Below are 17,177 nucleotides of genomic sequence, written 5' to 3'. Positions count from 1 at the left end.
GTCTGTGCAGCTCCTGTGGAAGCTGCTGTACATGCCTGGCTCCTCCTAGCAAAGCCGGCTGTGATCATCACAGTACTCTGTATCAGCATCGCAGACATCGTGTGTACTTTACTTACTATAGCTGTGATGAATGGAAATAATACTGGTTGCAACAACGTCTTGAAAATTAACTGATAGGTATTTTACTTAACTGGAAAAGGTCAGTTTTCATTCCAATTCCAAAGAAAGGCAATGCCAAAGAATGTTCAGACTACTGCACAGTTGCACTCATGCTCAAAATTCTCCAAGCCAGGCTTCAGCAATACGTGAACCGTGAACTTCCAGATGTTCAAGCTGGATTTAGAAAAGGCAGAGGAACCAGAGATCAAATTGCCAACATCCATTGGATCATTGAAAAAGTGAGAGAGTTCCAGAAAAACATCAACTTCTGCTTTATTGACTATGCCAAAGCCTTTGACTGTGTGGATCACAACAAATTGTGGAAAGTTTTTCAAGAGATGGGAATACCAGACCACCTTACCTGCCTCCTGAGAAACCTGTATGCAGGTCAAGAAGCAGCAGTTAGAACTGGACATGGAACAACAGACTGGTTCTAAATTGGGAAAGGAGTACGTCAAGGCTGTATATAGTGACCCTGCTTATTTAACTTATATGCAGAGTACATCATGAGAAATGCTGGGCTGTATGAAGCACAAGCTGGAATCAAGATTTCCGGGAGAAATATCAATAATCTCAGATATGCAGATGACACCACCCTTATGGCAGAAAGAGAAGAAGAACTAAAAAGCCTCTTGGTGAAAGTGAACGAGGAGAGTGAAAAAGTGGCTTAAAACTCAACATTCAGAAAATGAAGATCATGGCATCTGGTCCCATCACTTCATGGGAAATAGATGGGGAAGCAACGGAAACAGTGACAGACTTTATATTTTTGGGTTCCAAAATCACTGCAGATGGTGACCACAGCTATGAATTAAAAGGCACTTGCTTCTTGAAAGAAAAGCTATGACCAGCTTAGACAGCATATTAAAAAGCAGAGACATTACTTTGCCAACAAAGATCCATCCAGTTAAATCTATGGTTTTTCAGTGGTCATGTATGGATGTGAGAGCTGGACCACAAAGAAAGCTGAGAACTGAAGAATTGATGCTTTTGAACTGAGGTGTTGGAGAAGACTCTTGAGAGTCCCTTGGACTACAAGGAGATCCAAGCAGTCCATCCTAAAGGAAATCAGTCCTGAATATTCATTGGAAGGACTGATGCTGAAGCTGAAACTCTAATACTTGGGCCACCTGATGCGAAGAGCTGACTCATTTGAAAAGACCCTGATGCTGGGAAAGATTGAAGGGGGGAGGAGAAGGGGATGACAGAGGATGAGATGGTTGGATGGCATCATTGACTCGATGGACATGAGTTTGAGTAAACTCTAGGAGTTGGTGATGGACAGGGAGGCCTGGCGTGCTGCAGTCCATGGGGTCTCAAAGAGTCGGACACGACTGAACAACTGAACTGAACTGATTTTATTTAAGGATATGAGATTAGAAGTGTGAATATATAAATTCACTCTCTCTCTTTTTTGGTTGGAGTGTAGTTGACTTACAGTGTTGTGGCTGTACAGCAAGTCGAGTCAGTCACACGGGTGGATAGCTGCCTTCTCCCTGCGTTCTTTTCCGTGACGGTTTATGACCAGCATCTGCTTTGTAGCTCTCACCCTGCTAGTGCCCAGCAGGCGGGAACGCGTCTGATAGAGCTGTTATGGCCTCTCTCTCTTGCAGGTTGAAGTGGATCCTGTTACTACATTCCCTCTGAAGGGCCTGACCCCCCTCACCGAATACACTGTTGCCATTTTCTCCATCTATGACGAGGGGCAGTCAGAACCTCTGACTGGAATTTTTACCACAGGTCAGTCTTACTATGGTTCGAAAAGTTTCCAGGAGTAACTGGGTGGAAACCAGAAGCTGCAGAGCTTCTTCAAGGGTGATTTTGAAGAGACTGCGCTTTAGATATTTATTCATGGGCTGCATCAGATCGTGGTTGCGGCATGCGGGGTCTTCAGTTGCGGCATGCGGGGTCTTCAGTTGCGGCACACGCAGCCTCAGTTGCTTCCTGTAGGGTCTGGTTCCCCGACCAGGGATTGAACCCTGCCCCCCTGTATGCAGAGCGCAGAGTCTCACTACTCGGCCATGAGGGAAGTCCCAAGAGCTTGCATTTTAATTTTTATTTATTTTATACTATGCTGAGTAGAATGCCTACTGGTTAATTATTTTCTCTCAAAGCAAAGACTGACAGAACCATCTAAGTTCAAAGGTCTTTGCTAAATGAAAGTCTGCACCGTTTTCTCCCTAATCTCATGCTGTTTCTTTTGTTCTAGTGACATAAAATTTTCACATTTCTTCCACTGATATATGTGTATATTAATTGAACTTCCAAAATTACAGCTCTTCAATAGTTTTTGGCCTACAAAAATGACAGTTACATGCCATTTAACCTAATGCATCAGTCTGTAGCCAATTAGGTATTTTCATGCTGCTTGGCAATAGTCATACAACAATATGGTGTATTTTAAATACTAAAATAAAAAAATTAAGCACGAATGCACTGTTTTTCTTTTCAGTATATTCCCTGTAGTCATTCAATAAATGTAACTTTTCTTTTTTTTTTTTGCCTCTTGGTAGAAAAATTCTGTTGCTTTCCAGACATTATTAATTGCACTTGGAAACAAATTTAGTGCTGTACTAAGAAGAGAGGTAATTTGGAGAGAGATGAGAAATAAGGCGGATTGAGAAATAATGTTCACAGAGAAGAGTTCAGTGATTTTGCAAAATCTCCCAAAGGCTAACTCTAGTTGGAATTCTCATGATATCCTGTCAAAGAGTTTTCAAACCTCTGATTTCAAATAATATAAATCAATGAGTTACAATTCACTTTGGGTGTAATTAGATGTTACGGTCTTTGTTGCGTATCCCAGCAGCCTGTAAACCGTAACAGTGGATGTCTGATAAATGATATTTCAATTTGATGGCAGCCATATGTACGAGATTGAAAGGATGAATGTTCTTCTCTAGGATCTAACTTATCACTAAAGAGTGATTCAGGCATGAGAGGCAAGAAAGCTAGAAGTGACATTTCTCAGGCTTCTAAGGCATCATTTTATTCATTTCTTCAGAATACTTGGAAAACAGTATCTTTGTAAAATAACAAATGTGGCACTCTTGTTTTTTTATAATTAATGAAAAGAGCCAAATAGAGACTCCAAGAGCTCTGGAAAGTACTAGCAACCTGTAAAAGTCTGCTGTGTCCTGGCCTCCCTAACTTACACTGTAGGTGAGCGCTGGAGATAGGAGCACAAGCCCACTCTGGACTGACTAGCGCTGCTTTCCCGGCTTCTATGAGCTTTCCTGAAACAAGGGATTCGCAGAGCCTTCTCTGCCTGGGGCCCCTGGCGGGCTGCTTGAGTTGGGTCTCTTGCCATCTCTGTTCCCTGACAGAGTCTCCCCCTTGCTTACAGAGGAAGTCCCAGCCCAGCAGTACTTGGAGATCGATGAGGTGACGCCAGACAGCTTTAGAGTGAGCTGGCACCCGCTCTCGGCGGATGAGGGGCAGCACAAGCTGATGTGGATCCCCGTCTATGGGGGCAGGACCGAGGAGGTGAGTGGCGGAGGTCGAAAAGTACCCCAGGGCGTTTTAGCTGGCTTCCCTGGGGGCTCAGCGGTGAAGAATCCGCCTGCAATGCGGGAAGCACGGGGTCGATCCCTGGGTCAGCAACATCCCCCAGAGAAGGGAATGGCAACCCACTCCAGCATTCTTTTCTGGGAAATCCCGTGGACCGAGGAGCCCACAGTCCATGGGGTCGCAAAGAGTCGGACACGACTTAGCGACTAAATAGCAACACAGCGGTTTTTCTGGGAAGCGAATGCCCAGCGCTGACGTTTGGGTTGGTTTCTGTATTAAAGTACATTGAGAATCCCAGAAGGACTCAATGCTTTGCATGACCTGGAGTTTTGTAAATGTCAAATCATATGATTTTTCCAAGATCAAAATGCATTTTTGTTAGGGCTTTAGTTATAAGTGTTGTATATTTCCAGTGTCTTTGATTTTCATAAATGACACTTGATGAAACTTCTAAAATGCTGCTTTTGCAATATTAATCGTTCCTTTGCTGAGAGGATTGAGAGGAAAAAAGGCTCTGGTTTGACTTTAAAATTGAACTCAGTGGCCCTGGAGTTCCTTATGCTTAGTTATTTTTTGCTTACACTTGGGATAGCATCTTTGCTTTTTATTATTTTTTCTTAACTTTCTCTTCTGTTATTCAAGTAAACCCGGTTGCTAAGGACCAAATACGTTTCAGGTTGTCCTAAAAGAAGACCAAGACTCGTATGTTATTGAGGGCCTGGAGCCTGGTACTGAGTATGAAGTTTCTCTGCTGGCTGTGCTGGACGACGGGAGTGAGAGTGAGGTGGTGACTGCTGTTGGGACCACACGTAAGTCTTAGTCGGGCCACGGTGGACTTCACCAGCTTCCACCATTTATTCTGACAGCCTTTTCACCCTCCTGGGTTCCCTGCCCGTCAGCCTTACTCCTGGCTTCAGAAACTTTGTCCCTAGAACCCTTCACACACCTTCACCTTTAATGAAATCAGTGTGCAGAGAACCTTAGACTTGGTCTGCCATCATCTAAAGGCAGGAACCATATCTGTACTGTTCACCATTACATCCCCAACACTTAACACAACTCATGGCATATTTTAACTCTGCAGTGGATATTTGTTGAATGGAGGAGTGGGTGAATGGATGAAAGAATAAATGGATGGATGGATGGATGGATGGATGAAATAATTTATAACTGAATAAATGAGCAAATCAGATAAATGTAGGAAAAAGTGTCCAGGAGTTTCTGGAAAATCCCATGTTGATCTTGGTTCCAAGAATCTTGCACAAAATTTGCTTGCTGATTCATTCATCCCTTCATTTTTTAAATATGAGGTATTAACCACACATTAAATTGTCTTTGATTGGGTTCCCTGGAACCAGATTCTGAAATAGAAAATTGCATCCAGAAGGTTTGTTGAAGAGTGTAGTTGGGAGATACATCTGTAAGGAAACAAGGATGAAAGGATAGGGAATAGGGAAAAGCTAAAACTGAGCCCTCAGTGAATTCTGTTAGGAATTCTGGACCTGGCGTGGCCCTTCTGAGTGGTCCCAAATTGAGTCAAAGGGCTGGGTCTTTGTACCCCATTGGAGGTAGGCCATCCCCTGATAGAGTCGGCAGTCTCAGCCAAGGCAAGTCTCAGAGGTCTGAGCCAGTATTCTAGAAGCTGCTGGATGAGCATGTTGACCTCAAAGAGGGAATCTGAGCAAACAGCTCTTCTATCCTCTGATTGCCTGGTGTGGATACAGAAATAGCAGATGCACTTCTTACTGTCTGCCTTGCTGGTCCTGCTTGGTGGCTCCTTCACAGCTGTTTAATTTCCTTTAATCATCATGATTATGCCCCATTTCAAAGTGGATTTCTCACTTTTATAGATGTGATTCAATATGGTGGCAGGTATCTGTGATTAGAAACTAACTTCTTCAGGTTTCAGCGCCCTTGTCTGCCTTTTCTTTGAAAACTCTAAGATGCTATAGACAAATGTATAGAGTTATCATCATTAGAGAATTTTAAAGTCATGAATACTTTTTTAGTTGACAGTTTTTGGACAGAACCACCTACGACCGAAGAAGCACCTACCAGACCTGTGACATCAGGTAAGAGCAAGCAGAAGCCCGAGTACCGGAAAGAAGAAGAGTTTGTTTTCCGCAGAAGTTATCCCAGTTTTATCTGATTTATATCATTGTTAGGACGGGGCATGCAGGTTCAAATTCCACTCCCCTTGGAACTCTCCGCCTCTTCTTGTCCCTGAGTGCCTACTCGTCGTTGTCCGCGTGGCGCTCCCTGTTTCCCGTCTTCGTTTGGGTTTCCACCTGATGCTTGGAGGCTGTTGGCGTGAGCAGCCCCAGCCCAGCCGTCTCTCTGCGTCTGAGCTCAGTGACTCCTCCATCTGCTCTCTGTTGAGGATTGTTCCTGTCCGGTGTCTGTGCGTTTCCGAGGCTTTGTTCCGGTCTTACATCGGTTGTTTCCTCTCTCAACCTAACTTCCCCTCCGTCACCACACAGCACCCAACCAGCTGTCAGAGTCAGCTAGATACACGCCTGATGAGATTCATTTCCTGGCTAAACCCTTCAGTGGGCCTCCATCACCGTCCACGTATTCGTCCGTTCACTGATGCATTCTCTCCTCAGTGCACCCTTTTCCCGAGCCCTTCCTTGTGCTCGCCGTCTCCCGCATAGCCCCCGGAGTGCTTCCTGGTTAGAGCCTGTCTCTCTTCCTGCCGTCAGCCATAGCAGCGCTTTTCATGCTTCCCGTATCCTCCTGTGGTCTGGCGCGCCCCGTCCTGAAGGGGAGGCGCTGCGCTCTGGACCCACGCCCGGTCCCCCCCCCGCAGCTTTGCCTAGGAAGGTCCTCGGTCTGCCTCCTCTGTGGCACGTCACGATTTCTGTCGCGTGTTATGCACTTGTGTCTTAAAGGCCTGACACCGTCTAACATACAGGAAAAGTTCAGTGAGTTTGCTGAATGGCAGTAAATGAATGGAGAGAGGAGTCAGCGGAAGTGGAGAGATTGGGGGGGAGTTAGCGCGAGAGGGAGAGGAGGAGATGGGACAAATGAGAGCCGTCGCTGTGGGAGACAGAGGAGACGGTCAGAGAGCGCAGGTGGATGCAGAGACCCCGGAGGAAGGGTGGCGTCCCCGCGGGCTGAGCGCAGGTGGATGCACAGAGATCCGGGAGGAAGGGTGGCGTCCCCGCGGGCTGGAGCGGCAGGTGGATGCCACCAGAGGATCCCGGGAGGAAGGGTAGGGTCCAAGCAGGCTGAGCGCAGATGGAGGCCGAGAGATCCAGAGGAAGGTAGTGTCCCCGCGGGCTGAGCGCAGATGGATGCGGAGAGATCCGGGAGGAAGGGTAGCGCCCCCGCGGGCTGAGCGCAGGTGGATGCGGCGAGACCCCAGAGGAAGGTAGTGTCCCCGCGGGCTGAGCGCAGATGGATGCGGAGAGATCCAGAGGAAGGGTAGCGCCCCCACGGGCTGAGCGCAGGTGGATGCGGCGAGATCCAGAGGAAGGGTAGAGCCCCCGCGGGCTGCGTGGATCGAGGCTGACGCGGCGGGAGGCGTGTGCTTGGAGTGAAGGTTGTGAACAGGCGGAACGGCCGGGGCGCGTTCCTGGGGCTCCAGCGTTGAAGACTGTCTCCCAGGGCAGGCTGTGGGTTTGAGTCCTGGTCAGAGAACTAAGGCCCACATGCTGCGGCCAACATTGTTTAAGAAATCTAGCAATAAAAAGAGAAACAGGTGAGCAGGCGACGAGCTGTGTGTGTCCGATGCTGCCTTGCACGGCGAGCTTGGCCACGTGGGCCCCTTGCCCTGCTTCTCCCGCGCGGACTGACGCGAGTTCTCACTGTTGTGTCCGCTCCGGGCTCGCTTCTCCTTCCCGCCCCCCGCCCCCCCCCCCCCCCCCGCTTCCCTTTACCGGTGTACACAAAGCGTGGGGGTTGAGGGTCCATGGACTCACCTTGAAAGCATCTTTTAAACCCATTTTTATTTGCTGTTTATCGGTGTCCTAGCTCCGGGTTAACCACGGAAGCTGAGCAGTGCTTGTTTCGCCTGGGTCTGCATAATAGAGATATATTGAATGATGCTTGTTGCCCTGTCCACAGATCACCTCTGTAGCTCATTTTGGAATACAATGGATAAAAAGTTCTTTAAATGCCTGGTTGTGTCTATTCCAGTTTTCCGCACCGGAATCAGGAACCTGGTGGTGGATGATGAGACCGCTTCTAGCCTGCGGGTAGCATGGGACATTTCAGACAGCAGTGTGCAGCAGTTCAGGGTGACCTACCTGACTGCTCCAGGGGACCCAGCGGAAGAAGTGCTGGGAACGGTGTGTATCAGCACAGCTGCGAGCCAGTCTGCGTCTCCTGACTAACCAGGCCAGCGCGCTGGGAATGCAAGCTTTATGCTCATTTCTTCATCTCTCTGGAAACTAATGTTTTTGTTTGACCCAAACTTGATGACTTTTCTGTCTCTGAAACTGGCTCCATCTTTGTAACCTGCTCTAGATAGATAAAGCATCTAAACCTTCTTTACCTCTTTGCTTCTGTTGCCTTGACAACTTGTTAGAGCACAAAAATTGGGTCATAAATATACATTTATACCCTTGTCTCTGTGCATGTGTGTGTGTATTTGTGAGTGTGTGTATGCTTTTGATATATAAACTTTTAATATATAAACATATATATATGCACATAAATAACTTGATGGTGGGAATCTGATTAAAAGGTTCAGCAAAACATAACTCAAAGCTCTTCCTTGTGTAGTTGTAGTGTTCCTAATAAAATGCCCTCCATTAACAGTTAGTTGTATTTTTCCCTGACATTAACCCTGAGCAGATTTATAGTCATTTCTAAAGTGTTCTTAATCATGAGTGTCTTCCTGAGGGATTTAGATTTTTGTGTGTTTTGTTTCATCTCTATTTTTTTTTCTCTGTTGAAAACCTGGTTACCCTCTTTTTAAATTAAGAAATGAAGTGTTTTCATTAATAAAAAAAATCAATAATTTTTAAAGGTTACTTTCCATTTAGTTAGTACAAAATATTGGCTACATTCTTTGTGTTGTAAACTATATCCTTGAGCCTGTCTTAAAACCATGAGTAACATTATTATCCTTTCTTTCTCTTCCTCACTTATAAAGCCTTTGATGGCAAATTATTGTATTTTTATGGTACATAAACAATTGTTTGAGCTCCAGATTCTTTCAGGAGAGTACTTAATTTCAGGCTGATGGATGAATTGCCATAATACACAGTGATAACACAGTGGGCAATAACCATGTCCACTGTGAATGACCAGAAGGTCCATGGAATTGCTCTGGGAGCAGTTTTGGAAAGTTAATGGACACTTGAATAAAACAGGTTGAGTTATAAATTCACTCAGATTACAGATTTCAAATGCTCCATGATTGGAACATACCAAAAAGTTAGAATTGTGCATAACCATGACGACTGAAGATACAATTTGGATGCTTTGTTTTTTCCTGTTATTGTCCTCATATTTTAATCTTGTTCCTAAAATGAAACCCATAAAAACTCCCCGAGTGAGAGCTTTGTTTTTTGGTTTTTGTTTCTACTCTTTCCAAGAAACACATTAAGCTTCTTGCTAAATATTCCCATTAATTTGGAATGAGTTACAGTTTAATCTTGTGCGTGCACTTGTAAGCCATACAAGGTAAAATAATAATAATATTTACTTTGGATCGTCTCTAGATAGTTTTCCCTTTGCTAGTTTCTTTCATTTCACACTGTTTATTTTGAAACACTTGGACACCTAGATGAAGGAAAAAAAGATCAAAAGTCTTCAACACATATGTGCCCCAGTTAAACAAACGTGTAATAAAAATGAAAAATATTGATAAAATTTCATGGTAATTTTTTACTGTGCAGAAGTATGTTTGCTATGCAAAAGAAAGTATTTTAGAATTTTTTAACTATCAAGACCCGTTGGTGAATTCCAATGAAATTGGATTTGTGCACTCTTAATTTACAGACATATTTTCTGGGAGTCTATTGGGGAGTAATGGAGAATTTATATCTGTGTTTTATGAATCATTGCTGCTATATAAATGTAATATGTTACTGGAGACAGAAAGTGTGTGCATTTAGACTAGAAAACAAAGGCATGTCAGGCACTTGAACTATATTATTAATAGCCCCCACACACCAAATGAATATCTTAAATATTTCCTTTTCTTTTTAATTTTTAAAGTATAATTGCTTTACAGTGTTGTGTTAGTTTTTGCTTGGCCGCAGAGTGATTCAGTCACACACACACACACACACACACACACACACACACTCTTTCTTTTTCGTTATGGTTTATCACCCCTGTGCTGTACAGAGGGGCCTTGTTTATCCATCCTGTATATAACAGCTTACGTCGGCTAACTCCAGCCTCAGCTCGACGCCCCCCAACCCCCGCCCCTGACAACCACAAGGTCTGTTCCCTGCCTCTGTGAGACTGTTCCCGTTAGACTGTGAGACTGTTCCTGTTAGGCTGTGAGACTGTTCCCTGTGTCTGTGAGACTGTTCATGTTAGACTGTGAGACTGTTCCCTGTGTCTGTGAGACTGTTCCCATTAGGCTGTGAGACTGTTCCCATTAGGCTGTGAGACTGTTCCCTGTGTCTGTGAGACTGTTCCTTGCATCTGTGAGACTGTTCCCATTAGGCTGTGAAAGACTGTTCCCTGCATCTATGAGACTGTTCCCGTTAGGCTGTGAAACTGTGCCCTGCGCCTGTGAGACTGTTCCCATTAGACTGTGAGACTGTTCCCTGCGCCTGTGAGACTGTTCCCGTTAGACTGTGAGACTGTTCCCTGGACCTGTGAGACTGTTCCCTGCGTCTGTGAGACTGTTCCCGTTGGACTGTGAGACTGTTCCGGTTAGACTGTGAGACTGTTCTGTGTCTGTGAGACTGTTCCCGTTGGACTGTGAAACTGTTCCCTGCGTCTGTGAGACTGTTCCCGTTAGGCTGTGAGACTGTTCCCTGCACCTGTGAGACTGTTCCTGTTAGACTGTGAGACTGTTCCCTGTGTCTGTGAGACTGTTCCCTGCGTCTGTGAGACTGTTCCCTGCGTCTGTGAGACTGTTCCCTGCACCTGTGAGACTGTTCCCTGCATCTGTGAGACTGTTCCCGTTAGACTGTGAGACTGTTCCCTGCGCCTGTGAGACTGTTCCCGTTAGACTGTGAGACTGTTCCCTGTGTCTGTGAGACTGTTCCCGTTAGGCTGTGAGACTGTTCCCGTTAGGCTGTGAGACTGTTCCCGTTAGGCTGTGAGACTGTTCCCGTTAGGCTGTGAGACTGTTCCCTGCGTCTGTGAGCCTGTTCACGTTAGACTGAGACTATTCCCTGCGTCTGTGAGCCTGTTCACATTGGACTGTGAGACTGTTCACGTTAGCTGAGTAAGTCCAGCCAAATGAACGATTAAAGTAATGAGGCTGACAGGGAAAGACAGAGGGCTTAAACATGTTACAAATGTGGGAAAGGAAATGTGTCTGGATAAGAGAAATGCCTTTTACCATCTTTCCAAATTTTCTTTAGCTATGAAATCTTATTAACTTTATCTAAGGAAGTGACAAGATAAAGTACCAAAGTTGGAGAATAGTATAGATATATGGTAAACCAAATTCAAGCTTTGATATATATAAAACAAGAGAATTAAATTTACTTTTCCAATTGAGGTTAAGTGAAATAGTTCTATATTTTCTAAGCATAATCAAATCTACCAAATATTCCCAATAAAAAGCTTTTAAACCCTTAGAAAGTAAAACTCCCTGTCAAATATTTCATAAAGACTGACTGTCAGCTCTGCTCGGAAGTGCAGCCGTGGCAATGACCTTGCCCTGAGTTTTGTTGGCAGCGGAGGGAGCTCTCACGTGTCTTTATTTGTGAAAGGCTGACCAGGATTCCAGACTTTTCTGGACCCCACACGAAAAACCTAAAACTGTGTACTGAATTTTAAGTCGCAGGAAATATTCTAGAGCAGAGGTAGTCAGAATGTAGGTCAGTCTCCTACAAGATAAGCTTGATATTGACATTAAGCTTTTAGAAACTTTCATAGCAATTTGACATTGCTGGAATATTCAAGAATATGATCATATATTTTAGCAATTTTGTCTTATTATATTTTATAAGAATACTGATCTTCAGGGATTGGGATTAAAACAACAGCCCCAACCCCACCTAACCCTTCACCATAGAAAGCATGAGAATCACTTTATAGAAACAGAACTTTCTAAGACAGCGGCAAAATGAGACACGGGGAATCCTCTGTCTACTGTGGGAACCGCTTGCTGGATGAGATCCAGTTCTGAAGAGCTTTGAGCAATAATGGAGCTAGACACGGAGTAGCGTATTTGAAAAATTAAAAACGTGACATTTACTGGTTAGATTTGCGTCTCATTTAACCATGAGTATCATTTATAGAACTGTTTCATAAAACAAAACCATCATCTGCTGTGACCTGTAGCATGTTTTTAATGGGTGCCCATCTCTTTAAAACAGTTTTACTGGAGTATAGCTGATTTACAGTGTTGTGTTAGTTTCAGCATACAGCAAAGGGGCTTGGTCTCACATGTGCCTCTGTTCACTCCTGTTCAGATTCTTCCCCATATGGTTATCACAGACTGCTAAGTGAAGTTCTGTGTGTTGTGCTGTACGCACTTGTGGGTCGTCTGTTTTATATAAAGCAGTGTATGTGTGTGAAGCTCAAGTTCCTAATTTGTCCTCCCCTCCACGTTTCCCTTTTGGTAACTATGTTTGTTTTCAAAATCTGTGAGCCGTTTTGGTTTGTAAATAAGGTAATATATATCATTTTTTAAAATTAGATTCCACATATGAGTGATATCATATGATATTCGTCTTTCTCTGACTTACTTCACTCAGTATGATGGATAATCTCTAGGTCCATGCATATTGTTACAAATGGTGCTATTTTTATGGCTGAGTAACATTCCTTCGCATATACGTACCACGTCTTTGTTATCCATTCCTCTGTCAGTGGACATTTAAGCTGCTTCCACGTCCTGGCTGTTGTAAATGGTGCTGCAGTGAGCACTGGGGTACATGTATCTTTTCAAGTTGTGGTTTCCTCCAGGTGTATGCTCAGGGGTAGGATTGCTGGAGCGTATGGTAGTTTAGTTTGTTAAGGAAACTCCAGACTGTTCTCCATAGCGGCTGCACAAACTTACATCCCATCAGCAGTGCAGAAGCGTTTCCTTTGCTCTGCACCCTCTCCAGCATTTACTGTTTGCAGGTTTATGATGGTGTCCATTCTGACCGGCAGTGTGAGGCGATACCTCACTGTCGTTTTGCTTTGCATTTCTCTAATAATTAGGAATGTCGAGCACCTTTCTGTGTGCTTCTTGGCCATCCCTGCGTCATTTTTGGAGAAATGTCTGTTCAGATCTTCTGAGTGGTGCCCATCTTTACTTCGCTTTGTGCAAATAAGCAGAGGTCCAGTAGAAGGAAATTTGCAAACCCAAGAGAAGGCTTATGCTTTATTCCTGGGAGTGAGTCTCATGAGGATAAAGAGGTTTTCATAGTACAGTCAGCTGCAACAGAGGGCAGTGGTTAAAAAGGGCTCAGACCAGATATTCAGGGCTTCAGTATGGCCTTTTCACGTGTGGGTGTTCAGTTGCTCAGTCGTGCGCAGCTCTTTGCAGCGCTGTGGACTGTGGCCGCCAGGCTCCTCTGCCGTGGGATGCTCCGGGCAAGAAGACTGGAGTGGGCTGCCATGCCCTGCTCCAGGGGCCTTCCCGACCCAGGGATGGAGCTTGCATCTCCTGCACTGCAGGCAGATTCTTTACCACTGAGCCACCAAGCCCATGGCTTTTTTTCACCCAAAAGCTATATGCGTCTCAGTCTCCTCATCTATAAAATGAGAGCAATGATACTTCTTTCCTCAGAATGCTGTGGTGAGGAGTAAGTGAGTTACTGCATTCCGATACTTAGAGCAGTAACAGAAACTGCTGCCTGGCAGGTTAAACGAGCCCTGCAGGACGGCCCCACCGCTTCCAGTGCCCTACAGGCTACATCTGATTGGTCCCAGGTCCATGTGCTTCTCAGTTTGAGAGGTGACCTTATATAAGGAACATCAGCCTGGGTGGTTAGATAGGCACACAGCTTGGAATCAAAGCCCAGGCTCTGGGCTCCACAGGGTTATATTGAAAAGAAATGCCCTAAAGGAAGCTGCATGGATGGATAAGACCAGACAAGACAACCACGGTTCTTTTTCAACGTCTTCTTAATGCAGGGTTATCCAAGTCCTTCTAGAATAAAGCGGAGCTCCTTGTGTAAAGTCTCCCTCCTAGGACTGCATCGGTACCATCCTGGATATTCAATGTCATTCCATATGAGGAGCAAAATCATATTGCTTTAGTATAAATCACCTAATGCCGACTTCCTCTTTTTATATTAACCCCCTATCCTGGCTGCTTTTAGAGCTTAGCAATATCTTAGTAACAGCTGCTTGTGAGTTCAACTCAAGGCTTTCTAGGGCTTATTCCATGATTTATAGGTTCCTTCCCTCATCCAGAAGTAGACAGCACGCCCTTTGCCTGCTGGCATTTTACCCAGCTCTTGAATCCAAAACCATCTCCAGCTGTCCCAGTCTTGTGACTCCCTTAAACTCGTTTGGGTCAGTTCTTACATCCTAGCATTTTTTTCCAGCCATGATGAAGTCTTTTAAATGGCCCAGAAATGTGCCAGCATCTAACTGCTGAAGCCTGGGGAGAAAGTTTTGTGGCCTTAGTATTAAGAACATGTGTCTTTTCTGGTCCATATATCCTTTTAGGGATGGCAGGATTGGCCACATGGAACATTGCACTGATGTGTGGGTGGTGTCCACCCCACCGCTGGATTTTAGTTTTTGCAGACTTTAGAGTCAGAGGAATGGTGATCTCAGATTGAGGAAGACATCTCCTTTCAGAAGTAAAAACACCTGCAACCTTTTTTAGTGTCACTGGTAAATATCTTTCGACTCGGAAATCTGGGATTTAACGTGTGTTCTTGGCTAGCATCCACCCTGAAATATTGGGGTTAGATGATCTCTGAACAGGGAGGAGTGGAAGGCTGACTTTTCAAGAGGCTATTTAAGTAGAAGCAAATATGCTGTGCAGGCTGTGTTATAGAATGAACACTCCTAAGCCATAAACACCTGCTTTCCAAAGAGATGATCGTTTTTTCTTCTGGCTGCTTTACAAATGCTGAAAAGATGCTGAGAGAAGGCTGTTCCTAAGCGCTCAAGAGCTTCATATTTAAGCCTTCTGCTTTAGTGATTAGAAGCTGAGGGCTGCTCTGAGGGGAGCTGCAGAGAGAAATGCTTTCGCATGGATGCCTTCCTCTTATCAGCCTCAAGCACATCTCCCTGCTTCTGATTATTTCAAAGTGCCTTAAGTCCTCCTCTTTAGTAGACCAGCCGGGATGCAAGTCTGACCAAGACCATGGTCCTTTGCTTTTCTCTTCAGATTATGGTGCCTGGAAGCCAGAACACTCTGCTTCTGAAGAATCTGCTCTCTGAGACCGAGTACAAGGTCACGGTGACGCCCATCTATGATGACGGAGAAGGGGTCAGTGTCTCTGCCCCTGGAAAAACCTGTGAGTGAAGCTTCCCTGGGGCTGCGCGCTGTCCTCTCTAATGCACCCGGCAGCTGCAGGGTAGGGGAGGAAAGGGTCTGGAAGTGTCAGTCGCTCAGCTGTGTCCCGCTCCTTGCCACCCCACGGACTGTGGCCCGCCAGGCTCCTCTGTCCGTGGAATTCTCCAGGCGAGAATCCTGGAGTGGGTAGCCTTTCCCTTCTCCAGGGGATCTTCCCGACCAGGGACTTCAGCTGGGTCCCTGCATTGCGGGTGGATTCGTTACCATCTGAGCTACCAGGGAAGCCCCCAGATGGTATCAGTTCAGTTCAGTTCAGTCGCTCAGTCATGTCCGACTCTCTGCGACCCCATGAATCGCAGCACGCCAGGCCTCCCTGTCCATCACCAACTCCCTGAGTTCACTCAGACTCACGTCCATCGAGTTTGTGATGCCATCCAGCCATCTCATCCTCTGTCGTCCCCTTCTCCTCCTGCCCCCAATCCCTCCCAGCATCAGAGTCTTTTCCAATGAGTCAACCCTTCGCATGAGGTGGCCAAAGTACTGGAGTTTCAGCTTTAGCATCATTCCTTCCAAAGAAATCCCAGGGCTGATCTCCTTCAGAATGGACTGGTTGGATCTCCTTGCAGTCCAAGGGACTCTCAAGAGTCTTCTCCAACACCACAGTTCAAAAGCATCAATTCTTGGGCGCCTCAGCCTTCTTCACAGTCCAACTCTCACATCCATACATGACCACAGGAAAAACCATAGATGACCTTATTTAAAAAGCAGTAGAGACACAGACCTCGAGAGAACAAACGCATGGACAGCAGGGCGAGAAGGCAGCGGTGGGATGAGCAGGAGGCTGGGCGTGCCGTGTGCGCGCGGCCGCGTACACCACCGGTGACGGAGCGCCTGCTGCAGAGCTGGGGCCTCTGCCCAGGCTCCGCGGCGGCCTCAGTGGGGAGGAAATCCAAAGCAGCGGGATGTGTGTGGACTGCGTACGCACGGCTGGTCCACTTTGCGGTACAGCAGACTGACACAGCAGTGTAAAGCAGCTCTCCTCCACTAAAAGGGAAGAGAAAAGGGGATTTGGAGAGAGAAAATCCGCTCGGATTCTGTCTTCACACATTCAAGCTGCGTGACTTCGGGCAAATCGCTGCACTGCTCTGGGGTTCCGTTCCCTCGCCTCTGAAACCGAAGACTTGAAACGCGGCTGCATACCCCTCCTCCAGCGTCTGCTCACCCCCAGCTGCGAGGCTCTCGGAGCCCCTCCGGCGCGTGCACGCCCCTCAGCTAACCGCTCACCCAGCACGCCACACCCGCTCACGCGCACGCCCGCGTCTTCCTGCCCGCGATCCCAGAGGCTCTGCCCCTCACAGCGGCGGCGGCGCTTTTGAAAGCCTAGCCGGTCTCATGTCTCCCCTCTGTTCCCAGCCGCCCGATGGCTGCCCGTGGTACTCAGCATCAACCCGAGGTCCGTGCAGGGGCCCTTCAGGCCGAGGTGACCTGGACCCTCCTGAGCTCGCCGCCAGCCAGCCCGCCTTCCCTGTCCTCCCTGGCTTTCTAAAGCTTGGCTCGGCCTTAGAAATGCACGCGAGCCGCTGCTGCCAGGCTGAACATCCTTGCCCGGAGGTTTGCTTTTCTGGCTTCTTGTCGCTGGGGCCTCAGTTCAACGCCCCCCGCTCAGGCTTCTCTCGCCACCCAGGCAGAGTCCCCCCCACCTTCTCCCGTGGCAGCCTCCGTTTCCGTTTGCCCCGTTTTGGTTTTGGTCCTGTCTCAGCACAGACTGGGGTGTAAAATAGGCTTAAGGATGTCTTGTACAGCACGAGGAATACAGCCCCCATTTTGTCATAATGTAAATGGAAAATAACCTTTAGAAACTGTATACAGTTTGTTCAAATGTTTGATTCACATGATTTATAAAAGGGTTTCATGATGAACACACATATATACTCAAACAAATAAAGACTTT

General features: G+C 46.3%; 1 protein-coding gene across 4 annotated transcripts in view; it reads left to right on the top strand.

The window, feature by feature from the left end:
* COL14A1 (collagen type XIV alpha 1 chain) overlaps nucleotides 1-17,177 on the top strand; it is a 227,420-nt gene that overhangs the window by 85,549 nt on the left and 124,694 nt on the right. For all 4 annotated transcript variants that reach the window (XM_018058141.1, XM_018058140.1, XM_018058142.1 and 1 more), the window contains exons 15-20: nucleotides 1,773-1,899; nucleotides 3,506-3,645; nucleotides 4,346-4,478; nucleotides 5,679-5,741; nucleotides 7,810-7,961; nucleotides 15,098-15,227. In XM_018058141.1, the coding sequence (XP_017913630.1) occupies nucleotides 1,773-1,899; nucleotides 3,506-3,645; nucleotides 4,346-4,478; nucleotides 5,679-5,741; nucleotides 7,810-7,961; nucleotides 15,098-15,227 (745 nt within the window). The remainder of the gene's footprint in view (nucleotides 1-1,772; nucleotides 1,900-3,505; nucleotides 3,646-4,345; nucleotides 4,479-5,678; nucleotides 5,742-7,809; nucleotides 7,962-15,097; nucleotides 15,228-17,177) is intronic.

This window comes from Capra hircus, chromosome 14, assembly GCF_001704415.2.
Source record: "Capra hircus breed San Clemente chromosome 14, ASM170441v1, whole genome shotgun sequence".
In the NCBI taxonomy this organism is placed as follows: Eukaryota; Metazoa; Chordata; class Mammalia; order Artiodactyla; family Bovidae; genus Capra; species Capra hircus.
Note: the sequence above shows the minus strand (reverse complement) of the source record. Positions and strands in the feature narration are given on the sequence as shown.